This window comes from Malassezia globosa, assembly GCF_000181695.2.
Source record: "Malassezia globosa CBS 7966 chromosome Unknown mgl_sf_4.1, whole genome shotgun sequence".
NCBI classification, from domain to species: domain Eukaryota; kingdom Fungi; phylum Basidiomycota; class Malasseziomycetes; order Malasseziales; family Malasseziaceae; genus Malassezia; species Malassezia globosa.
Genome location: NW_001849869.1, coordinates 253,305 through 276,887, shown reverse-complemented (window position 1 = coordinate 276,887; position 23,583 = coordinate 253,305). Strand labels below are relative to the sequence as shown.

Here is a 23,583-nt window from a genome sequence, read left to right as displayed (position 1 = left end):
TCAAAACGCTGATGTATCTTGTCACCATTCTTTCCTAGGTAAGCTAGGTAAGCCAACCACTTTGTAGGTCATGAAGAAATGTGAGAATAGCTCATCTCTGTTGAAACTTGTTAAGAAACGCCTGGACATGTGCGTGCTTTTTCGCTCGAGACACGCGCCATCTCGTTCGATCCCGGCGCTCTGCACGCAGTGCATCTGCCAGTGGTGCTTGTTTTTTGGATCGTTGCATCATCGCCTGTCGTGGCAAAACGTGCTGCGTATATGCGCGAACAAGCGAGCCCAGTGCAACGATCGCGCTGCCATCGAATCGCTGCAGCATTGAGCGGCCACAGCCCAACGAATGCCGAGCCCAGTACTCCCACAGCGGCGTGCCAGGTAACATGGAGTCGGGCACTTCTTTCAGGAGAGCGTTGCGAATCTCCTCACACGCTGAAGGCGAGATATCCGACGGCGTTGCTATGGCATGGACCGGTTGAAGAGCATCATTCGCGTGATAAAATTGTGCCGCATAAAAGTGCAGTGACTCCAGCATGGTGCTCGCGGGAATCCGGTCATCGGATTCCGGCGCATGAATCCAGCCATAGCGATCCTCCTGCCAAGTTCGCTCATTGCCCTCGGTCCACAGGACAGTCTGGGGAAGCACATCTTTGACGACACGCTCCAATCGGTGACGCAGGTCGCCCGATTCTACGGTAGCATCACGCTTGCTCGCCGCAGCTTCCTCTAAGCTGCGGTGTGCTGTGCGGGAGCGGCGTCGGTTCGCACGAGACGTCAACGCACTCCGCTGGTACACTGCGTGTGAGCGGTCCAAATCAGCGCTGGTCAGTGGAATACTGGCTCGGAGCGGGCCCGCTTCCGATGCATGCGGCGTATACATTCGATGCCAGTACGGCGACTGCCGTTCAACGGTGCCATGCACGACACGTCGGCCTCGGCGAAGTCGGATCGTCGCGTTCGAAAGCCCTGTCCAGTGATTGGGACATGGCATGAGCACATCTTGTCGCAGGAGAAACGAGATCGGGTAAAGGTCCATTGAGTCATGCGGACTACGTGCAGGCAAATCCTTCGTTGATGCGGGAACATCGTCGGCCTCAAGCTCTTTGCATTGTGACGGATTAAGTCCCAAATCCTCCAGAGATCCCAGGTTGATCGGCAGCGCACGAAGTCCGTACGTGCTTTTCAAAGAGGCTGCACGCGAAAGCGCCGGCATGTCGTCTGTGGCATTGAGCTGCGAGACTCGTAGCGCGGCCACGTCCCAAGCTGTCAGATTGCGCGATGAGCTGGCCATTCTACGGGTGCAACATCCATGTGTGAAGAATCGGGGCCCTCCATCCTCTCTGCGTGCAATATGCCACAACATCGAACTGCCCCTGCGCCTATTTTCAAAAATACAATGTACCTCCATATGTAAAAGCAAAATCAAGAAAACTACTGAGCACCAGGGGGCCGTTGTAAGGTTCCAGCTTTTCTACATGCGTGACGACATAGGCAGGCATGTCGTGTGGATCGCGCAAAAAGATTCGTTCCATCCATCTAAGCATATTAGTCCATTGCGACTACCTCGTCATTTCCTTTATTGGAGAAACAGGTTGCGCAGCTGAGATATGGTATCTTCGGGGCTCGTAACAGAGTGACCATTCACGTCTTTATGTGTGAAGATCTCGTGGTCATTCCCGCCCTCAAATGTCTTGTCACCGAAGAAGTGGATTTCCTTCCAGCTGTCCGGACTCACGTGTGTGAGAGCGAAAGTCTTGTCCCAACCGGCGGGGAACACATCGAAGCTGATCTGACCACCAATGCTGTAGCACAGACCATAATCGGGGAATTCCTTCTTCAGTGCTTCCACAAACGTTTGACGGATTTTATGCTCCTTGTCATATTTTTCAAACTCGTGACGCTCTTCGACCGACGCATTGCGGCCAATAGGACTGACATTCACCATACCCTTACGGAACTCGATGAATGTGCCCCGCATCACGGGAATGTCCAGCTGCGATATATAGGAGAGCACAAATTTGACAAACTTTTTATACTTGTCTTCACCGAGCCAGTTGATGAATGACTGCGATGGAAGCTGTGCACCGAGCCTGTACGCAGTCAGGCCATTTTCAGCAAAGCCATAGTCAAACTGCTGGAGAATGTCTTCATGTCCCGGGAGTTGCAGCTGCTCACGAATCTTCGACAAGTCACTGCCACCGACGAAGCCAATAGCCACTTGCTCACGAAGTGCCTTGAGCACCTTCAGCATTTCATCCGACACCTGCTGACGAGCGGGCGTCAGCGTGCCATCAACATCAAATAGGCACACAATGCCTGGCTGCTTGCGCTCAGAAAAGCTTGGCACACCGCTCATTTGGGAGGAAGGGGAGATAAATGTTGAATGTCCTGGAAGGAAGACAAAGGGAAGGTGCGAGTGGAAAATAACGAATCGTCTGCCCCCCCCCACCCAAGAAATCATCCCACGTTCTGAAGCGGTCAGGCCGCCTGCTTCATGCATAGTGCATAATAGCCGCCGGGATTTATCCCAGCGTGCACGGGCCTGACCACGTGGTCACGAACCCAGACCCAAACCCAAATCCACACCACATCGCTGCTCCACGTCACTCTTGCGTGAGTCACGTGGGTCATCTTGGAATGGTATCCCTACAAGCACCAGAAGCGCGAGGAGCATGCAGTTGTATGGACCGAGACGGAATGTATAGAATCAAGTATGGTCTGAAGTAAGCGTATGATGCGTATATACTCGATGCATTAGGGGTCAGTGGTATGTGTGGGTGGTGGTGACGGTGTGCGTAAATTTTTGCCGGATGGTGGCACGTGGGCATCTTCATACGATACGTGGGAGCGTCTTGCAGGCGAGGGCGAGCGTGAGCGTGAGCGTGAACGGCGAGCACCTCGAGCCGGCATATCACGGTCGACACGATCCCATCTGCTAGAGCCTCGGGAGTCTGGCAGCACAGCGCTTTCTCGCCTTCTCTCACGCTCCTCTATGCGTTCTTGCTTGCGTCGTTCCTGGAGAACAGGATCGAACGCCTGCCCTTCTTCATAATCGGGACGAACGTGCAGTGCACGTTGCATCTTGCTTGACTCGCGCTCTTTCGCTGCACTTCGCGCATGGGTGTCCGAGGGCCGCAGCCCCTTGACTTCTGCATGCGTTGGCTGGCTGTATGATGTAGGAGCTCGCTCCAATCTTGCACGTAGACCTTGGCGTAGAGATGCTACTCGTGCCTGAATTTCCTCTTCTGGTAGTCTAACGAATCGCGTGAGTACAACAGCGCATAAAGCAGTGGCCTACGAACCCTTTTTCCTCCAATTCATCCTGAAACTCGATACACTGGATCTCGATTTTTCTCCGACGTTCATGATCTAGGATCGATGCATCTGGCTTCACATGCTCAAACTTTCGCACATCGTCATCGACGCGTGGTGCGATAGGATCACGCGGCCTGAGATGGGACAGGTTTCGCTGGACATAGCCGTTCGTGCCACTGTACGTGTGAGCCGACCATCCCTTCTTACAGGGTCCATTCCAACATACCTTCCGCGCGCTGTCTGCAGTCCAATGCCGTTGTACATGTCAGAGCAACTTTACCACTCAAGAGGCAGTAATTTCCGGCGTCACTGCAACAAGTTGTACGCGTGGGCGCTAGACCGTTCGCCAGCTCGAATGAATGCGGTCGGCCCATTATCAAACCAACAGCGGTGGAGCGGAGGCGGCGCTCGTGTTTAGTCAGCTACGTCCTGAGTACCCCCGCCGTCGTCGATGCACGCGGCGTGAGAGACTCGGTCAGATCCAACGACGTCAGCCGCGTGTACAGCACTTGCATGATGGGAGATGCACACATGCAGTCCACCATGGTGCAGGGTGCCGATGCCATGACGGCTCTTGATCTGCATCACTTAATTTCGCAATTCTGCCAACGACCAGATCCTATGGACATGATGTCAGCGAATGCACACGCATTACCAGGCAGTTCTGTGCAGCGTGAGCATGCCCTGCTGGAACTAAGCAAGAAGCGCGAGCAGTACGAAGATTTGGCCCTTGTGCTTTGGAATAGCTTTGGTGTTATGCCCTCACTATTGCAGGAAATCATCTCTGTGTACCCGCTGCTTTCGCCGCCTGTCTTGACGGCTCACGCGTCGAACCGCGTCTGCAATGCACTCGCGCTCCTTCAGTGCGTAGCGAGCCACAATGAGACGCGTGGCCCCTTTCTTCAGGCCCATATTCCTCTTTTTCTGTACCCTTTTTTGAATACAACATCCAAGTCCCGTCCGTTTGAGTACCTGCGTCTCACATCGCTGGGTGTCATCGGTGCTCTTGTGAAGCAGAACGACAAGTCGGACGTGATCACCTTTCTTCTTTCCACTGAAATCATTCCACTTTGTCTTCGTATCATGGAGACTGGCTCGGAGCTTTCAAAGACGGTGGCCATCTTTATTGTGCAAAAGATTCTGCTCGATGATTTGGGCCTGAACTATATCTGTCAGACGTACGAGCGTTTCTACGCTGTTGGAACGGTGTTGAGCAATATGGTAGCACAAATCGTTGAAAGTCAGGCCGTCCGACTGCTCAAGCACGTCGTTCGGTGCTATTTGCGCCTCAGTGACAATCCCCGGGCTCGTGAAGCATTGCGGTCTTGTCTCCCCACGCCTCTTCGAGACGCCACTTTTTCGCAGCTTTTGAAGAACGACCACATCACTAAGCGATGTCTTGCTACACTTCTTCTAAACCTGTCGGATCGTGCTGAAAATTAGCTTGCTGAAGGGAGACTGTGAATGTCTTGCATCCTCCCATATTTGGATACCAAGCTTGATGCGTGTTTGTTGGTCGCTTCAGCCGTCACGTACGCAAGACGTTCATCTTGTTCGAATGTCTCATATGGAAAACATATGCGAAAAAAAAAAACACGCGCATTGTCACATATAATAACAAGCGCTGTATATCTGAGAATGCTTCACCCATGCAACAGCTCGCCTGGCATGATCTGGCTACATTGGGACCTGTGCTACAACTCTACGTGACCTGGTCAATATGTCAACATTGACAGATGCGCTATGCTTTGTTTGGGAGCATCCTAGATCTCGTTCGTTTAGCATCGGCTCACTCCATGGTTTGTAAATGCCGCATACGTATGACCACCAGAGTCGCGTCAGCTCATGGGACTATGTGGCTCGTCATCGCCAGCCGCTTGCTGGGCACATATGCGCTGCAATTCAGATTGCAGCTCCATCTCTTGCATATGCTGCCCAGCAAGCTGGCGTTCCACGTGTCGAAGTGAGTCTGTCACGAAAGACTCAATCGCTTCTCGCTCGTCTTTTTCAATGTAGCCCATCACGCTTTTTTGTAGTTGTGCAGCATTCAAAAGATCAAATTGTTGAGCTCGTACATTTTCGAGTACCAGGGACGAGAGATCTATGCGATCGAGCTTTTCTGCTGGTAGCATCTCACGCTCCAAAGGCACCACAGACGCGGCAGAGTGCACGTTTCGAGCTCGACGATCTTTATGGAGCTTAAGCTGCAACACGTCTTTCGGATTCGCTATGCGCCCCGTAAACTCTTGTCCGAACCGCGCAATGTTTCCAAGAGGTAGATGAGTATCATATACCACTCGCAAGCGGACTAGGGGCAGCATAGGAGGCGGTCGCTCAGATGCTGGTAAGTGCTGATGTCGCTCGTGCCATCGGGCGTCTGCCTCGGCAATGAGCAATTCCACCTGAACACGGTTAGCAGAGCCGACTTCCAGGAGAGACCAAATGGGGAAGGAAGGGGGGAGGGGCAGGAACACGTACATGCTTGCGAAGCAATTTTGTGACAGCAACACGATCTGCAGGATCGATCTCAGCTTGGCGGATCTCGGCAGGCAGAGACAAGTCTTTCATGACAAAGGGACGCACGGTCTGCAGAGCTATAGGCTCAACGGTGCAGTCCTTCCCCTTCACATGCGCGATTGCGACGCTCTTTGGTACGCACTCACCTGGAGATAGGCTCGTCGCGATGCTGCTGCCGGGCTGTGAGATGACGTAGTTCTTTTCCATCACAGCTTCAGGCGAAACACGCTGTTCGTGCTCGTGGCCCCATACGACCAAGTGCAGAGAATCATCAAACATAGACTCGGGCACATACGCCTTTGGGTTGTGTGAGGCCCGGTTCTGATGCAGCACGAGAATTTGGAACCACTCGTCCATAGCTTCGGCGGGTCGATACATATAGACGTGTCTTTCACGCAGTTCATGTGAGATGCGTTCATCTTTGATGTTCCCCATTCCGTACAAAGCAAGCCGCGTAGTGCCCTTGCGTAAAAGTACAGGTCGAAGCGCCATCATACCTGAGCCAGAGGACGACGACATCGATGCTGGTCTCTTGCGAGAAGCATCTCGACTTGGAAGGGAAACGCGACCAAAATAATTCAGCAGTCCAGCTGCTGACAGGATGTCTAATGCCGACAAACTTCCATCCTGGCCTAATCCTTGCGGGTCATCGTGGTTTCCATGGATCGAGAATACGGGTATACTGACGTTCAGATTGGCATCTTCATAATTTACAAAAGGAAAGGACGTGCCTGAGCGACTTTCGGCGTATGGGTCACTCAGCAGCTCAAGAGCAATAGGATCGTCTCCTAACGTGTACTCACGGAGAAGATTCATGGTCCTATACAGGGTGGATCGAGATGGCTTGTTCTCATGGAAGAGATCGCCACCCAAAAGGATCATATCGACCTACCATGTGTATGAGGACCTAAAGCGCACGTACGTACCTGATTCTGACGAGCGAGCTGAAGAATCTCTTCAAAGGTTCGTAGCGAGTCAGAGCCACGCACTGGATCTCGTTCCATGTATCCAAGATGGGTGTCTGACGCTAGGAGAATTTTCAAGATGTCAGGATCGTCCTCCCGCTGTGCATCAATGAGACCACTCATGCCCCCGAGTGTCGTTGATCAGGGGTGGAGAGGGTGGTTGGGAAGGTAGGTGGATGGATTAGCGATCACTGGCAGGAATCTGCCACCCCTTGTTAAAATAGCATGTCAGCTTAAGCCGCGCCACGCGATAATCTGGATCTTGATTCTCTGGTGCAAGTCCGGATGTATCGTCAACATGAAGTTCTCCGTCATGCTATATGCTGAATGTATGTACATTAGTTGAATGGGGACCAGATGACGCGTCCGATCGAGCGGAGCAGATGCATAGGATACGAGCTCCAAGAGAGAATAGCATTGTGCATCGTAATCCGCCCGTTTATACATGCGATTGTTTGCTTGTCTTGCGATATGCCTAACACGCGGAAACGGAAAGGAATCGGTGGTACTCGTGTCTTGGGCATTTCAATCACATGCGTTATATTGTATTGTCCAGGTTCCATGGGACACTGGACTTCCACATGGTTCTCACGAAGCACATCGCACAAATCCATGCGCTCCGCATACAATCGAAGAAATCCAAGGTAGACATTTACGTCGACGTAGCTACCCTGCGCGACACGCCCCGACAGCGATCCAGCGCCATGGAACGTCAGATTCCGGCCCATGACGGGTGGGTCAGGCTGCAGTTGCACCGAGTCTACCCGTACGAGATAACCTTCAGCATCGACATCATCACACCATTCCCATGACCATGCGTTGCTTTGTACTTTGCCCAAAGAATGTAAGTCCTTGCCAAGCGGAATGTCATGCGCACGAGCCTCAGAGACCATTCGGTGGACGATATCATCCATAGGCTCTGCATGGGCATACATAGAATTGTGTGGATCAGTCTTGATCATCCCAGAAATTGGATTGGCCAAGATCTGTGCACTCAAAACAAGCAAGCCCACGACGAGACAGACGATTCGCATGATCAGCAAGCGGCTCACCAAAGAGCAAGTGCGTGACGTGGGGAGGGTAGGCCTTTCTCTAGTGAAGTGGAGGGAATATTGATTCATCACGATCAAAGGTTCCTCCACATTCGTCTGATGGGTGCATGAGGCCCACCCAGATCAAAAACCCAATCAGGACAGGTGGATTCCATAAAAAAATGTGGACCCAACCGAGAGGAAAACTTCTTCGTGACGGTAGTACGTGCCACTTCGATCAGAGTCCTTTGAAGGGTGCGTTGACAGAGCCATGAAGCTAGATGCGACAGACGTGCGGTACATCACGCCCGAAGAGTACCGCGTTTTAACAGCCGTGGAGATGGGCTCCAAGAATCACGAGGTTGTACCGACCACGCTCATCGCACAGATTTCGTCACTACGGCATGCTGGCATCAGTAAACTACTCTCAAATTTACTGAAGCGACGCCTCGTGGCGCGTGTGCAGAATAACGTGTATGATGGATTTCGACTTACGTATGGAGGGTACGACTATCTTGCTGTTCGCGCATTGAGCAAGCGAAAATCCATGTATGCTGTCGGCAACCAGATCGGCGTAGGCAAAGAGAGCGACATCTACCTCGTATCGAACGAGGAAGGCGAGTGTCGGGTGCTAAAAATCCACCGCTTGGGTCGTATCAGTTTCCGAAAAATCAAGGAAAAGCGTGATTACATGGGAAAGCGAAAGAGTGCGAGCTGGATGTACATGAGCCGATTGGCTGCGCAAAAGGAATACGCGTTTATGCAGGTACGTTGACGTTTTTGATCATTATCACGGTACATAATGTTGTACAGAAATGCTAACAAGAAAGATCCTACATGCGCATGGGTTTCCAGTCCCCACGCCATTAGACCAGACTCGGCATACCGTGCTAATGAGTTATGAAGACGCATACCCCTTACGGCAGATTGCCGCACTCCCCATTGATCAAGTCCGGCACCTATACTCGGCTCTCATGGCGCTTATTGTGCGCCTTGCACGGGCGGGGCTGATACACGGCGACTTTAATGAATTCAACTTGCTTGTGAAAGAAATTCGGGATGATGAAGACAACACTGAAGAGAACGACATGATTCCGAAGCATCAACGTATAGAGCGTGCAGATCAAAGCGATGCGGAAAACGAGTCAGATTTCAGTGCCGAAGATGCAATTGTAGAGCACGGCAAGGGTTTTGCAAGAGTTGTGCAAGGACCCCCTAGAGCGAATGACGATGAAGAAAAAAAAGATGCAGTTGATGTGCCAAAGACGTACTCGGATGAAGACGGAGACGAGGACGAGGATGAGGACGAGGATATCAGCGACATCTCAGTGGATACGCAACAAGTAATTGATCTGGGTGAAGGCATTCGTGTAGAGCCGGTGTTGATTGACTTTCCTCAAATGGTAAGCATTGAGCACCCGAATGCCGCCTACTTCTTCGAGCGTGATGTTGACTGTGTTCGGCGCTTTTTCCGGAAACGTTTCCGCTTCGAATCGGAGGAGTATCCAACCTACTCGCAGGTTATGGAAGCGATGCGGGACGAAAAGGTTGACCGACTGGATGCTCTCACACGTGCTAGTGGATTTGGCAAAAGCTCAGACGCAGATGCGATCCTGGAGATGCACCTCGCAAGTATGCACATTGCCGAGAGTGAGGCCGAAAATAGTGGCGTCGAATGGGATGAGGGCCGTTCTGATGGCGATCGTACTCATGACGAAGACGACGGTCAAGTTGAAGAAGAAGACGAAGAAGAGGAGGAGAGCGATGAGGACGATGTTGATGACGAAGCGGATGTCACTGTTGATTCCGTTGGAGGTATGGGTGCGATAAAGAAAGGGAAAATGGAATCCATAAGACGCAAACATGACATGCAGCCCGGCCAGGTGGACATGTCGTATGTTAGTTCACGCACAGCTGCGTCGCGTGCACAGGCACAGCGCCGATCGTTCAAGCATCATGGACGCAAGTCGCAGGCGACCAAAATAGGCCGGCGGCATGGCGGTGGAAAAGCCAAGCATAATAAGGCCCGCATCGTAGCTGATTCACAGGTTATTTAGCGTCCCAGTGGCACAAGTCAGACAACCGTCGAGTGAGCACGCCTCCATTGCGGAGACGCGACGCGCGAAGGAGGCATAGTAGGAGTGGGAATGAAGGGTGTATGTGTGGAGGAGGCAAGCGCCACCACGAGTATGTGCGCACTGGAGCGTTGCCATTGGAGAGAGAGGAAGGGTTATATAGGCACGCAACGTTGGATGAGAAAAAAAAGGCCAGTGAGCCGTTCTTCGATTCGTGCCCTACGGACGATGTCCGCTCGTCCCCAAGTCGGGCGTGGGACAAGCCGCGCATCGTCTCCCAGCAATACGCTGTATTTTTGGAATGGCAGGCTGCTGATATCAAAAGATGCGCCGTGGGCTATTGGCATCACAGGCACGCTGTTGATTGCAGGTCCAGCATGCTGGATCGCATTCGAAGCACCTTACCTTTCGCAAGGAGTGAGCGTGGCACCTGTCGTTCTTTTCGCCTATTTCTGGATTAATAGCGTCGCAAGCATGCTGAAGACGGCGCTGACAGATCCGGGCATCTTGCCACGAGAATTGGATCCCGAACCGGACTGGCAAGAACCGCCGTCGCCACACATGCCCTTCGATATTGAAGGGCCTATGAGTAGACCAAAAGACCGTTCCATTGCGTTAGAGCGCGTGGACGACGGTGGTGATCCATCGCTTGGCACAATAGCCAGTATACCCAGCGTCTGGTGTGAGACATGTCATGTGTACCGCCCGCCGCGATGTAGCCATTGCCGCTCATGCAACAACTGTGTCGACACACTGGATCATCACTGCATATTTTTGAATGCATGCATTGGGCGGCGAAACTACACGACATTTTATGCGTTTTTGTGCCATACGATGGCCATGTTGCTCGTTGGGGTTGTCGGCTGTATACTAAAACTGTATTATATTGCAGCTCCGACAACAGTGGCTCAGGTACGAGCTGACGGGAACAAAACGACGCGTGGGTTCGTGCACGCGCTGAAAAAGACGCCGGAAAGTGCCGTGTTTTTCTTTCTCGCTACGGTATGGTCGATCCCTGTGGTGTGCTTATGGACATATCATACATGGCTTCTGCATCAGAATCGCACCACGGTCGAGCAAATCCGACTCGAGTCTACATCCCGACTATATGACGTTCATCGCCCGTACTCGACTGATCTATTCGACAGTGGTGCGTGTGTACGAGGCATGGCAGCTTGCTCTGCTAAGATTCGGAACGTTGTCGTACCCAAGGAGTTTGCTACGCCACTGACGGCATTCGAGCCGCCGTCTTTGTCGCGCAATCGCACAAGACAGATGCGGCGGACGCGCGCTCCCTTCCAGCACAAAAACCCATCGCGGAACGCGCTCCAAGTGCTGGGCCGCCCAACGTTTACATCCTTCGCCCTTGTCCGGCCACATGGGCTGGCCTTGACGTCATTTCCATCAACGTCTCTTCCTGTTCACGAGATACCGAATGAATCGGTTCCTGCGTCCCCTCTGTACGCCCCACCCAATGCCAAGATATCCTAATTCACCTTGCATACACGCCTCCATAGCCACTCGTTTCAATGTAATTAAATCCTTATGTGCTAGACGACCTCAGCCACCCAGCGGCTCGTCAGCCCAGCCCCCTTACAAAACGTCTTCAAGTGCGCCGACGGGCTTGACTGGCTTCTCTTCAGCGCTAATCTCGCGAGAAAATCACCTCAATAGTGTGTGCAGCGTTTGTCACCGGCAGCGTAGATGTCGATGCCGTTCGATGTCGCTCCTGATGTGGATGCATCCACACTGCGAGTTGCACAGCTGCGCACAATCTTGCAAGCACATGGCATCATGATGCCGGGGCATGCACGCAAAGCTGCACTTGTAGCTGCCTTTGAAGAGCATGTGCGGCCTCATCTTGTGAAAGCGGAGAGCATGCAAGCTGTACCAGAAGCAGCGCCAGTGACGCCAGCAACGCCAGCAATGCCAGCAATGCCAGCAACTCACCCATCAGCGGCATCGTCTGCGTTGTCTACACAACCAAAGAAAGAAAGCACCCCTCCGTCAATGGGAATTGGAACGCCAGGTATGCGCTTCGTCTCACAAGAACAGCCAGGCGCCTCTTTGAAAGCATCGCCACCGGCCAGCATGGATATCCGATTTTCTGACGAAAACCCATTTCAACGTCCTGCTGTGACCCCCACGCCATCACGGAAAAAAGCCCAGCGTTTATCGACGCCAGTGGCAAAACCCCTGACGCCCACATCGTCGGCGAAAGCCAAGTCGACGCCCGTGTCGAAGGCGATGAGCCACATGCCACACACAACATCTCCATATACCCGCACGCCAGACAAGGTGCGCCAAATAGCCATGGCTGCGTCGCACGAGCTACATGTGCCTGGCCAAGCAATCGAGATGTCTGACAGTGACTCTGCTGACCAATCTGCCGATGGACCAACACATGGGTTCCCGCTCTTGCCAAAGGAAAATCAGTCACTGTCGATCACGCAGCAAATCCGCATACACTGGCGGGCGACACTGGTCCGTTGGACTGCCTGGTTCAGTGTACTTGCATGGATTTGGTTCTGCTGGCAATCGCGATTGGAAGGGTACTGCCTCTCAGGCACACAGCCACCGGTGCCTGAGCGACCCACCAATGTATGGCAAGCGCTGCAGGTGGTCGTCACACCAGTGTGCACGCCATGCCCAGAACATGGGGTTTGTGTTGGCGGCCAACTTGTTGCATGCGATTCGTCTGACTACACGATAGAAGAGCCAGCTTTAGCTCAGATCCCCCTCCTTGCACAGCTCGTGCCCCTAGGATGGCGCGCCAGGCGCTGTGTACCTGACACATACAAGCTCGTGCTGGCTTCCGAATTGGCCGATGCTCTCGTCGACTATCTAGCGCACTTCCATGGACAGGTTCGGTGCGGCCGGCAACAGGCACATGAGAATGCACCAGTCGAAGCACCATTGGGTATGTATGCCTTGCCAGAAACCGAAGTGAAGACGCTTCTGCAAGCGCGTACGGTGGACACGGTCGACGCGCATACGTATGACGTTCTATGGCGCATGGTAATCGACGGGCTTCTTGAGCATGCACACGCCGACATGCAGGCTATTGTGCAAAACAAGGATGCAAGATCGATTCGGCATGGATCGGTCGTTGATCGATGGCTCGTGTCGCCACGCAAGACCATGCCGGTGACATGTCGGCTGCGCTTATACGTACTTGACTGGGCATGGCGCCACCGCCTTGCGCTGTTATGCACGTTCCTTGCTCTCGTGGGCACATTCACTCTCTCGCGCCGTGTGCAGCGTTCACGGATCCGTCAGCATGTGGTATCGACGCATACTCAACGGGTGTTTGAGCAGCTGCAGAAACAGGTGCTTGCTCACATGGCGGCCATGGAGGCGGGCTCGAGCCGTGTCGTACCACGTGGCATTCCTGTGCCACATCTCCGCGACACGATCCTGCAAGCGGAGCCCAATCCTCAGGTGCGGCGCCAGCTCTGGCAGCATGTGGCCAAAGTTGTCGAGCGCAATGCAAATGTACGCACACGTCAAGCACAGTGGCATGGTGAATGGCAACGTGTGTGGGAATGGATGGGCGTTGTGCCTGTGGAACGTGCTGAGATCCGTGGCGGCCAACAATTGGATGAAAGCCGACTTGCCAACTCAGAGCAGCACCACAACGACACAACGACAAATGATATCAACAGCACCGATAGTGCCGACGGCACTAACCACGAGCATGCCGACCATGACGTTCACACGGCGTCTGTGCCTCATGGAAGACATGCGCGCGCATGGGCCGCACAATGCATTACTTTCTAAGCGTCTTACCCTCCTCGCAGAGCGCGCTCGATTTTGATCGTATTTCTCTCGCGAGCTTCCTCCACTACACGTTTATTTGGCCGGAGGCGGCGATGCGCACGCACGCGCCGGCATCGGGCCTTGCATATATCCATCCGCATGTAGCAATGAGTAAGGACACATCCAATCTCGTTAGTGGACCCGACGTTGCAAGTGCACACTCTTTATGTGGGCGCCAGGGAATTCTTCCATTGTTCGTACACACACTCTTTCTTCCCCAACTCTTGCTTGCGCGTGTGAGTAGAAGTGCGTACGTGTGAGTGCGTGCATCCGTGCGTGTGGTAAGCAACAGCAGCAGCGTCACCAGCAGCGGCCTGTTTCTGCTCAGCTCACCAACGACACGATGATAGAGCCGACCTCACCCTCAGTCAAGTCGACAAGATCTGCGCGGTCCATGTCGCCTTCTATGTCGCCACGACGTCAACCTGATCTCCTTCGACTTGTGCAGCACCCAGTTGCGCCTTTGTCGTCAAATGTGGTAGCAGAGCCGGACATGGGTCGTCAGGCTTTGTCACCAGACTTGGCCAAATCTTCTTATCCGCACACAAACACCGAGCCAAGCACGAGCGAGCCAGGGCCAAGTTCACAAGTAACACCAGCTGGTAGCTCGGACAAGTTGGAACATGTCGAGAAACTCTTGCATGCGTCGCTGGAGCATGATGCACAGCAGCAGCGACTGCACATGGACGCAGGGATGGCAGCGACTGGACTTCCTGATGACGTGTCACCCACACAAGCGACAGATCCCTCCAAAGAGAACAAGCGCGTATGTTTTGATGAGCGCACCTTTCTTCGTCATGAGACCGCACGCCCGTACCAATACGAGACGCGCACGGCTCGACGGCCGAATCTGCACGGGCATATGGCTGAGACGCGGCAGTACATGGACTCGTTCATTCAACAGCTGCAGTCGCAGATTGAAGGAGCCAGTGCACGATGGAATCGAGAGCCAGTGCAGGAGTTGGTTACGTACCAGGCACGCAGCGGCGCTAGCTCGCCGGTCGTCGTGCACCATGCACGTGCAATGAGTCTGTTTCGCCCATGGTTGTGGACGTGGCGCGTGTTGATCGAGTTCCACGCGCCCTGGTTATCTCGAAATACTCGCATGTCCCCTGGGATCTATGGTCAGCTCATGACACGCGCACGAGACATAGTGTCGAATGCGCTGCATGAAACCGAGTCGCTAGCTGGACAAGAGCGAGCCAATGCCGTGCTTCGTTGGTACCCAGCGTTTGTACTCAGAGGTATGCACTCGTTGCTCGCCCAATATACCCCTACGAATGACGTCACGCACATCGCTGCGCCGCATCAGCGGTGGGCTTGGGATGTACACGTCGTTACGATAACGATGCCAACCGTCGCTCTATGGCACATGGACGTGGTAGTGGCCACGTGTCTAGAGCTGCTTCTCGTATACACACAGCTCGGATTGAGCCTTCTGCTAGCTATCATGCAAAGAATCCAACGCTAGATGTCCTTTAGTCTTCCATGTCTTCCTCGAGCGACTGAAGCGCCTTGCGAACAGCCTCGTCGCGCAGCGAGGCAGGCACGGCCGTATGCCGGCCATCTGGGCCAATCCACGAGAGCTCAAGCTCAAAGTCCTTGTCCTTGGCATCGTCATGTGCTTTGTAGATGCTGTAGCGCGCTGTCAGTATCCATGCGGAAGTAAAGGGGAGAAAGGGAAGGGCGCGTGAAGGAGGGAAGTGGGCGGAACGATACGTACATGCGCGCGACCTCAATGACGGCCTCTTCCATGGACATCTGGTCAAGTTCAAGTTTCTCGATCTCAGTCTTTGCAAATTGCTTGCCTTTACCTACGGCACAGCCGTGGTAACCCCAAAACATGCCGGACGGCTCCACGAGAAAGAGCTGTGGACCGTGCATTTCGTCGACGCCACCAAGGATCGCAGCGGCGCCAAATGGGCGCACAGATGAGTACAGTGTAAATGCCTGCATGTACAGTGCAATCCGCTCTGCGAGCGACTTGACAGGTGTCTTTTGCTTGTAGTTGTCGAAAAAGTTCGCGGCTTCTTCACGCGCACGCCCAGCCAAGTGCTTGCCATCGGCGGTAAGACCAGCTGACGTCAAGGCGATGTGCTTGTCTACGCCAAAAATTCGCTTGTTCGAACCAGGGACGAGTAGCTTGGAGTGAATCAGGTTCTCAACGCCCAGCACGACGCCATCTTTTGTCCGCACACCGATGGCTGTGCCGGCATTTTCCACCGCTTTGGTCGCATACTCAATTTGGAAGATGCGCCCATCTGGCGAATATGTGCTTGCAGACAGGTCGTAGCCTGTTCCCTGCGACGCCATGGTACTCAAACGACCGTGCCCGGAAAGTGAGTCTGTGTGTCGCTTCGATCGTCCAGAAAGACGGACAACAGAGCTCCACGCGTCGTTGTCGTCATCCCTTCCTTCCTCCCCTCCTCACCGATCACTTGGCCAGGCGCCACTTGCTTACTCGGCCGAGTGAACCTCGCTTCGTGTTTCGCTCGTGTGGATGTGTGCGGCGGCCCTTGTTATCGACATCCTTCGCTCGGCAGACTTAGAGAGCTCTGTGACGTCCCTCTCTCTCCCCCACGGCAGCCTCTGGAAGCAGACGCTGTGTCGTTGCGAGCGCATTTCCGAACGACATAGCTGGTCTTTCTCTCTCTTTCGTGAGCGTGTGTGTTTGAGCGCGTGATCTTGCAAGCGCTTGAGTTTTGTGGCTCCACTAGCTACGCGTGCTCGCATTACGATGACACACTTGTTACCACCCCAGCTCCTGCGCCTCTTTGCTCCTCGGCCGCCGCCTGAATACCTGCGCCCGTTGCCGGGAGACAAAGATCCCAATGCACGGCCAGCTCCCCGCACCGCAAAGCAGGTTGAGCAGCGCAAGATTCGACCCTTGGAGGGCATGGCGGCGTTTCTCGAACGAGCAAGACAAGAGATCAGCCAACATCCCACCGACGCTGCTGATGAGACAGATGCGATCGTCACACAGACGGAAGTGCGTCGAGAAGAGCGCGCAAAGGAACGCGCAGATACGCGCCAGCGTATGTTGGACACGTACCGGCCCCATGAAAATACCCATGCTGCAGGCGACCCATACAGAACCCTGTTTGTCGCGCGCCTGTCGTACGATACCACGGAGCGCGAGTTGGCGCGTGAGTTTGAGCGGTACGGGCGCATTGAAGACATCCATCTAGTGCGTGGACCTGACGGCAAGAGCCGTGGATATGCGTTTCTCCTCTTTGATCGAGAACGCGATCAACGCAGTACGTATTTCAACTTGCCTTTTTTTTTGTTTCACCTGGTACATGGACTTACTTGTAGCTGCATATGCACGGTCAGAAGGTGTGCGTATTGATGGACGCCGCATCCTTGTCGATGTCGAGCGCGGCCGCACAGTGCCTGACTGGAAGCCAGCAAGGCTCGGTGGTGGCTTGGGCGGCCAATCGCGCAAGCCGAAACAAAAAGTCCGGCCTGATTCTTTCCGTGGCGTTGTGGGTGGTCGTGGTGGATTTGGCCCTGCCGGCGGCGGCGGCGGCGGCGGCCGTGGTGGTGGCTTCCGTGGTGGACGCGGCGGGTTTCGAGGTGGTGGCCGTGGCGGCGCGGGCGGTGGATTCCGCGACCGCGGAAGCAGCTTCCGTGATCGCGGCGGCGACCGCTTCAGTCGGCCTCGCGATCATAGCTACCGCGATCGAGATGGACTCCATGATGCATCTGGATCTTTATCGTACGGCGCACCGGGTCCTGCACGTTCTTACGAAGATCGCGCGCCAAAGCGTATGCGCTACTAGGCTAGATCTTCTTGTTTTTATTTTATTTTCATTTTTTTTTTTTCCTTTCAGATGTTTTATGCATCTATTTGTATCGGTAGAACTCTTTTCTAACTATCTTATCCGTGACTTCGCCCTCAATGCAAAGACCAGTAACATGTCAGTGTCAAGGGACTTGATAGAGACATCAGAATACTTCTGACAATTCACCGTATAGTACAAATTAGCTGAGAATTTCATCGGTCAAGTCACAAATAAACCCTTGTCGGACGAACGGCACGTCTAGAGCCAGTGCGAATTTCGGAAACATATTCGAAGCCCGATAATTTAACACTCGTTCCTCTTCCTGTCCCCGCCCACCCTCTCATCCCCCCTTCGCATCTCCCTGGCCGCCTGCACGCTGGGATGACCAAAGCAAGCGATTCCGATGCGTCTACAGTCGGCGCAAGGAGTCCATACCATCGAATTCGCTCGTCGACACGCGTAAATTCCCAGGGCATTCCACTCATGCCAGCCCGCGGCGCACATGTACTGCCAGGCGACAGCGACCATTACGACGATGAAGCGAGCTCAGAAACGCTCATCCAGGCACGTCCTCGTGGTCAGCATGGACCCACGCATGCACTACACCACATGGACGTGGACTCTGAAGATACATCATTCATTCAAGGCAAGCGGCGCACGCGCGGCTCAAGTCGCACGCGCTCCGTGCCGGCGACGTCGCGGCCATCGCCAGCCCCTACATCGATCATCCGACCCTTGTTGGAATGCGCATTGTTTGTTACTGCATGGATGGTCGTGCTTGGACGTCTCTTGCGAAGTACGCCGGACGTACGGGACAAGGCATTCGAGATGCTGGTTGTGGGCATGGTCCTACTTGTGTGTTTTTTCCTACACCTACAACACGCATGTACCATCTGGGTGACGCGCGTGACATACTTACGAAAAGCCGATCCAAGCGATCCCTTGTACGTGTTTCTTCTGCCTTTGGTCGCATGTGCGCAGCTACTGGACGTCGCTCCCACCACGCAGCCACCAGGCCCCCTGGCCCCACCACGCATGGGCCTGGGCATGAAGGGAGCTTGGCGTGTCGAGCGACTGCCTGAGCAGACTGATCCTGTGCAAGGACGCAGCACGTTGCTTGATCTGCATGTACTGTGCGCGCTGATCCTTGGTATCCATATATGTGTTTCGTCGTGTGTGCGAGCGTACTGCAAGCGCCGCGCACATCACTGGAAGAGCCTGCCGCCAGGCAAATCCTTCCTCATCTTCCATGCTTTTGCATTGATCCTCAGCAGTGTCTGCATGAGTGTGCAGATTGTATGCCGTGCGACGGGTCATGCCCATTGGCTACTAGCAAGCATGCCCACATGGATGACATTCACGACTGCACTCCTATTCCAGAATCAGCTGTATATGGTGACGCGCGTAGCGCGTCAGAACTGTACGTTGGGCGAGCTCAGTATCATCTGTGCTGTTGGCACAGCCTTGTTCCACGAAGCTGTGATCGTCACTATGGCCCGTCTTGTGCCACCGTACGCGAAGTATTTCTTCCGTGAGCCATCGGCCATTATGTACTGTCAGCTGGCTCTTATTGTCGGTATGTTCCTAATAGGTTATGTCTTGAGCCCGTTGCTTGTCCTATCGCGCAACTTGGCCCAGCGACCGACGCATCGCCTGCGCTGGCCGCTGAAGCGCAACTTGCATCGCCGACTCCTCGCACTCGCATTCTTTGTGTTTTCGCTTGCTCTTGTGCTAGGTGTGCTAGCCCCATGGCTTGGTTGGCAGCTGCGCAAGCGCAGTGCCTGGTTCTACTTGGCACGCTTCATGCTGCAAGGACCGTACTGGTGGTTCCGTTTCGCACTTCTTGCGTACTGGGGCGCGCTATGCAACATTGCGTTGCTGAGCATCCAGCTCATGGTCAATCGCATGTGGCAATATGCAACGGTGGGAGATCAGGTCAAGAAACAGCCTCGATATCGGCCCAACAGTGGAAGCGGCACTAGCAATGCGAGCGGCGTTGCCAGTGGCATCAGCAGCGTTGGCAGTAGTGCTATCGGCGGCAGTGGCGCCGGCGCTGGCAGCAGCCATGGACGCATCTCCCAAATGTCCATGCATGGACGCACTGCACTCACTGCGACTGAGCGTGCTAGTACGCTGGCTGCAACGCAGTTTTCAGAGCGTGGTGAGCAGGAGGAGAGCACGTCTCTTGGACCACGTGTCGCTGTGAGTGTCAATGGGCGACGAAAGTTCTTCCATGCACTAGCTGTCCTACTATTTGTGCCGGGCATCGCATGGGATCCGGCGTTCATGCACCTTGCCTTCAGTGGAGCGCTGGCTGTATTTGTTCTCTGTGAATACCTGCGGTACTGTGCCGTGTACCCTGTGGGAGCGACGCTGCACTTCTTCTTGAGTCAGTTCCTCGACAGCAAAGACAGTGGGCTGGTGATCCTGAGCCATGGATACCTCCTGTCTGGCTGCGCGGCAGGACTGTGGGTCGAGAGTCAGAGTCGCATCACACAACAGCTGGGCGTCCTAGCGCTGGGCGTCGGCGACGCTGTCGCGTCCATTGTTGGCCGGCAGTACGGACGTATCCATTGGCCACTTTCCAATAAGACAGTCGAAGGCACGTTTGGCTTTGTCGCGAGCATGATAACATCTGTTACATTCCTGCGTATATTTGGCCTTGTCGAGGCATTCCGCATGGTTCCCTTTACCGTGGTCATGGTCTTGCTCGCAATGGTTGAGGGCTTGTCTGAGCAGAATGATAATATCGTGCTGCCACTGAGTGGCATTTTCCTTACGTCCATGATCCCCCTTGGCTCTTCGTAAAATACCTCGGACCCATTCATCCCCTTACGATAGACCTTTGAACCATGCCGTGTATGCCTGCTCAACGTCAAACAACATTTCGCGCGCTTGCGATTCATCCACCTCTTCACTCGCACTGAGTCGATTTAACCGAATGAGCCTGTATATGGTGTGTGAGTCGATCGTCACACATCGAGCAGCTGCATGTGCCTACGCACCATTCAAGAAGCTTCTCACGCGACTCGCCCGAGTTCGTGCCTGCTTTCGTGTATGCACTCAGCACATCACTCAATAGAGGGTGCAGTTGATCTTTCGCTCGCATTTGGAGCTTGAGCGCGTCCATCAATGTGATAAAGTTTTGTGTTGTCTCGGCGACAATTTGCGCCCCTACGCCCTGAGATGCTGGGCCCGTAGTTTCATTACCTCCGTGCTCGATCGTCGCAGGAATGCCAAGTGCGAGTCGGTGTGCTGCCGCTGGGTGATCCATGTGGAAGTGCTGCATAAATGCATGCACATCGTGGAACCGATAGGCAGGAGGCTGACTTGGGTCCGTGATCAGCTTGATCACAGTCTTATACTGCCCCAAGAGTCGCGAGCATTGCGTCGCGTATGCTTCTTCATGCACCGCCCCACGCACATAAGCACGTTCCAAGTAGTCCAGGCATGTGATGAGACTGAACAAGGTCGCCATCGTCTCGTACCGCTCGCGATCCTGACTTGTATGGTATAATTTTTGTTCCTGTCATTAGACACGCAAACTCGGAACTGCATTCCCTCACGTACTTCATATACGTTCATGCCGATCCTTTGCCAGATTCGTGCTGCAAATAGTGCCGCTCACACTTTTCGCACAACGCCTTCAGACGCAGCGCGTGAATCTCGTGCCACGCAAGCGCTTGTCCGAAAGTCGATACGTGCGTGTGTCACGACTTGATCTGTGTGATAAAAGCGTGGAGATGACCACGTGGACTTGTGGTGGCGGACCCGCGACTCCGCATTGAACTAGACACGCTTAAATCCTTCTACACCCTCCATTGTTTCGCAAACGACATCATCAACATCGATTACCACCATGTCCGGGGACCCGCCGTCCGTGGTTCCGTCCAACAGTCCAAAGCACATGTTGCTTGACGTGCGAAATACCTCTTTTCATGCAAATGCACTCGTAGAGGCTGATACTTCCATGACAGTGGAAGATGTCAAGCGCAAAATTTCTGAGCACGTGCGCCATACCAAATGCGCTGCCGACGGATGGCCTCAACCCCATGCGATCCGATGTATTTATCGCGGTTCAATCCTTTCTAATGATTCAAAGCTTGAGGTACTTCAGCTGGGTGAATCACAGCCCGTGGTCATTCATATCGTCGTGCAGCCAGAGGCCTGGACACCATATTCGCCTCCTGAGCTGCCTTCATCTTCGACCGTGCAACATGACGCAAAGAACCGTGCACCTTCCTTGTCTTCATCTTTGCCTTCATCTTCCTCATCTTCTTCCTCCTCCTCGACAGATGCCTCCTCTTCACCATTTCCTCCAAAACCAACAACGTCACCGCTCACGCATACTCCAGCATCTGCACGTATGTCACAGGTAACACACCCTGATCCATGTATGCAGCGGCTCATGGAGCTTCCCAGGCACGAGCATAAGAGCATGCTATTGGCGCTGTACATTACATACGCATCTTACTGCACGTTCATGCACAAGATACAGCAAACGTTGGACCCGAGCGCCGAGGCCAGGCTCCCGATCGAGGTACACGCGGGTGATCATGCCTCAATGCTGCGTACAGACGCACAGATGCAGACTGAAGCAATCAAAATAGTGGACTCGTATGTCATGCAGTGGACATCCCTCTTTGCCGAATGTGATCGAGCCTGCCAGAATGACGCGCACACAACTCAACAATATTATGAACCCGTATGGATAGAGGGTCTTCCTTTCTTACTGTGCACGAACAAACCGATACCACCGCGCTCCGTGATGGAGCTTCTTTCAACATTGGACAAGCGGATCCATGCACTCATGAAACTGTATGTCCAGTTCTATGCCTATAGTATTGAACAAAGAACTGCGGTATCGAGTGCGACACGCGCATCCTCTGAATCCGAACTAGCGCACCCGCCGCGGCAACAACAGCAGCAACAACAGCAACAAGCCCGAATCACATATGAAGACTGGATGTCGTTAGCTCGCTACCTTCTGAGCTTGACTTGGCGCATTGGCATGACCGTACTCATGTTTTTTCTTGACTACGTCGTACTATACCCACGTATCATGGGCGCCTTGTTCGTTGCTTTCCTGTCTATTGCAGGCCTTTTTCATATGAAGCGCCGGCTCTCTGAGCGGGCGCCCACAGAGCCACCTGCACCAACACCCTCGGCCGCACCACGAGCGACTGCCACTGCCACTCCTAGTGACACGGTGCAAGAGACATCGTCTTCACGTCTTGGGCCTATTGCATCACAGGAGCCGGTGGTGCACACTACCATCCTGGAGCTGCCACGCCTCCCACGGCGCACTCCCACAGCGCCTGTGTACAAGCTCGAGCACTGGCTCCAGCGCATCGCATGGTTTGGCCTCGAAGAGGAAGAAGTAGCTATCGGCTTTGATCACGTGTCGCCCACGGAGCCATTGCGGGTTACCTGGGAGCCATGTGCGTGGCCACCGCGACACGCGCAGTCACGCCCGTCATCAGGCGTTCGCATTGCATCATCCGTCCCGGCACTGGAGTATGCTTGGAAATTGATATACGTATGTCTGGTGACGTTTGAGCCAGAAATCGACAAGCTGCGTCATGATGCAATTGGACTGCGCAAGGATGCTATCTGCACACTCGCTCGAAAGTGGGAGCAGCTGCATGAGCAGGAACCTAGCGCTGTCGAATCTTTCAAGCAGAATCGCCCAGCTATTTTGGATCATCCTTATGCACAGCACCTGCTTGCAGCTGAAGTACAGAGGACGACCTAGCTAGATGCAGCATCGTTTGCACGTCGCCTGCCTCTCGTAGTGCATCGTGCAGGGCACGCGTCTCACGGCTGGGTGGCAAGCCTCGCATCATGGATTGGATGTGCTGCTGAATGCACGACATGGGTGCATCAATAGGGTATCGTTCACACATGTTCAAGTATGTCACGATCGGTGACCCAGACCATTGGCACTGCGAGTCGGATAAGGCACACTGAGCTGGATGGTGCTGGTGATGAGAACAAGCCGCTGAGGGCGTAAAAAGATCAGGATTGACTAGCAACGGCTCGCCGACCATGACTCCATCCGCATGTGTATACGCCATGT

The 23,583-nt window shown here is 53.9% G+C and overlaps 15 protein-coding genes across 15 annotated transcripts; 8 read left to right on the top strand and 7 right to left on the bottom strand.

Annotated features, from left to right (window-relative positions):
• Window positions 1-91: 91 nt before the first annotated feature.
• Window positions 92-1,288, bottom strand: MGL_1881 (uncharacterized protein; the record flags this gene model as incomplete). The annotated part of the gene is made up of 1 exon (XM_001730830.1): window positions 92-1,288. The coding sequence occupies one exon, from the start codon at window positions 1,286-1,288 to the stop codon at window positions 92-94; it is 1,197 nt and encodes a 398-aa protein (XP_001730882.1).
• A 285-nt stretch (window positions 1,289-1,573) lies between these two features.
• On the bottom strand, window positions 1,574-2,353 carry MGL_1880 (uncharacterized protein; the record flags this gene model as incomplete). The annotated part of the gene is made up of 1 exon (XM_001730829.1): window positions 1,574-2,353. The coding sequence occupies one exon, from the start codon at window positions 2,351-2,353 to the stop codon at window positions 1,574-1,576; it is 780 nt and encodes a 259-aa protein (XP_001730881.1).
• Window positions 2,354-2,751: 398 nt separating this feature from the next.
• MGL_1879 (uncharacterized protein) lies at window positions 2,752-3,576 on the bottom strand (the record flags this gene model as incomplete). The annotated part of the gene is made up of 3 exons (XM_001730828.1): window positions 2,752-3,250; window positions 3,300-3,488; window positions 3,539-3,576. The coding sequence occupies 3 exons, from the start codon at window positions 3,574-3,576 to the stop codon at window positions 2,752-2,754; spliced, it is 726 nt and encodes a 241-aa protein (XP_001730880.1).
• Window positions 3,577-3,828: 252 nt separating this feature from the next.
• On the top strand, window positions 3,829-4,755 carry MGL_1878 (uncharacterized protein; the record flags this gene model as incomplete). The annotated part of the gene is made up of 1 exon (XM_001730827.1): window positions 3,829-4,755. The coding sequence occupies one exon, from the start codon at window positions 3,829-3,831 to the stop codon at window positions 4,753-4,755; it is 927 nt and encodes a 308-aa protein (XP_001730879.1).
• Window positions 4,756-5,150: 395 nt separating this feature from the next.
• MGL_1877 (uncharacterized protein) lies at window positions 5,151-6,711 on the bottom strand (the record flags this gene model as incomplete). The annotated part of the gene is made up of 2 exons (XM_001730826.1): window positions 5,151-5,714; window positions 5,791-6,711. 2 exons carry the CDS (start codon window positions 6,709-6,711, stop codon window positions 5,151-5,153), a joined length of 1,485 nt encoding a protein of 494 aa, XP_001730878.1.
• Window positions 6,712-7,132: 421 nt separating this feature from the next.
• Window positions 7,133-7,828, bottom strand: MGL_1876 (uncharacterized protein; the record flags this gene model as incomplete). The annotated part of the gene is made up of 1 exon (XM_001730825.1): window positions 7,133-7,828. The coding sequence occupies one exon, from the start codon at window positions 7,826-7,828 to the stop codon at window positions 7,133-7,135; it is 696 nt and encodes a 231-aa protein (XP_001730877.1).
• Window positions 7,829-8,096: 268 nt separating this feature from the next.
• MGL_1875 (uncharacterized protein) lies at window positions 8,097-9,882 on the top strand (the record flags this gene model as incomplete). Its single annotated transcript, XM_001730824.1, has 2 exons — window positions 8,097-8,591; window positions 8,656-9,882. 2 exons carry the CDS (start codon window positions 8,097-8,099, stop codon window positions 9,880-9,882), a joined length of 1,722 nt encoding a protein of 573 aa, XP_001730876.1.
• Window positions 9,883-10,128: 246 nt separating this feature from the next.
• Window positions 10,129-11,391, top strand: MGL_1874 (uncharacterized protein; the record flags this gene model as incomplete). The annotated part of the gene is made up of 1 exon (XM_001730823.1): window positions 10,129-11,391. The coding sequence occupies one exon, from the start codon at window positions 10,129-10,131 to the stop codon at window positions 11,389-11,391; it is 1,263 nt and encodes a 420-aa protein (XP_001730875.1).
• Window positions 11,392-11,604: 213 nt separating this feature from the next.
• Window positions 11,605-13,680, top strand: MGL_1873 (uncharacterized protein; the record flags this gene model as incomplete). Its single annotated transcript, XM_001730822.1, has 1 exon — window positions 11,605-13,680. The coding sequence occupies one exon, from the start codon at window positions 11,605-11,607 to the stop codon at window positions 13,678-13,680; it is 2,076 nt and encodes a 691-aa protein (XP_001730874.1).
• A 382-nt stretch (window positions 13,681-14,062) lies between these two features.
• Window positions 14,063-15,190, top strand: MGL_1872 (uncharacterized protein; the record flags this gene model as incomplete). The annotated part of the gene is made up of 1 exon (XM_001730821.1): window positions 14,063-15,190. One exon carries the CDS (start codon window positions 14,063-14,065, stop codon window positions 15,188-15,190), a length of 1,128 nt encoding a protein of 375 aa, XP_001730873.1.
• Window positions 15,191-15,336: 146 nt separating this feature from the next.
• On the bottom strand, window positions 15,337-16,032 carry MGL_1871 (uncharacterized protein; the record flags this gene model as incomplete). The annotated part of the gene is made up of 1 exon (XM_001730820.1): window positions 15,337-16,032. One exon carries the CDS (start codon window positions 16,030-16,032, stop codon window positions 15,337-15,339), a length of 696 nt encoding a protein of 231 aa, XP_001730872.1.
• A 986-nt stretch (window positions 16,033-17,018) lies between these two features.
• Window positions 17,019-17,501, top strand: MGL_1870 (uncharacterized protein; the record flags this gene model as incomplete). The annotated part of the gene is made up of 1 exon (XM_001730819.1): window positions 17,019-17,501. The coding sequence occupies one exon, from the start codon at window positions 17,019-17,021 to the stop codon at window positions 17,499-17,501; it is 483 nt and encodes a 160-aa protein (XP_001730871.1).
• Window positions 17,502-17,885: 384 nt separating this feature from the next.
• Window positions 17,886-20,312, top strand: MGL_1869 (uncharacterized protein; the record flags this gene model as incomplete). The annotated part of the gene is made up of 1 exon (XM_001730818.1): window positions 17,886-20,312. The coding sequence occupies one exon, from the start codon at window positions 17,886-17,888 to the stop codon at window positions 20,310-20,312; it is 2,427 nt and encodes an 808-aa protein (XP_001730870.1).
• A 106-nt stretch (window positions 20,313-20,418) lies between these two features.
• Window positions 20,419-20,982, bottom strand: MGL_1868 (uncharacterized protein; the record flags this gene model as incomplete). The annotated part of the gene is made up of 1 exon (XM_001730817.1): window positions 20,419-20,982. One exon carries the CDS (start codon window positions 20,980-20,982, stop codon window positions 20,419-20,421), a length of 564 nt encoding a protein of 187 aa, XP_001730869.1.
• A 381-nt stretch (window positions 20,983-21,363) lies between these two features.
• Window positions 21,364-23,259, top strand: MGL_1867 (uncharacterized protein; the record flags this gene model as incomplete). Its single annotated transcript, XM_001730816.1, has 1 exon — window positions 21,364-23,259. The coding sequence occupies one exon, from the start codon at window positions 21,364-21,366 to the stop codon at window positions 23,257-23,259; it is 1,896 nt and encodes a 631-aa protein (XP_001730868.1).
• Window positions 23,260-23,583: the final 324 nt, after the last annotated feature.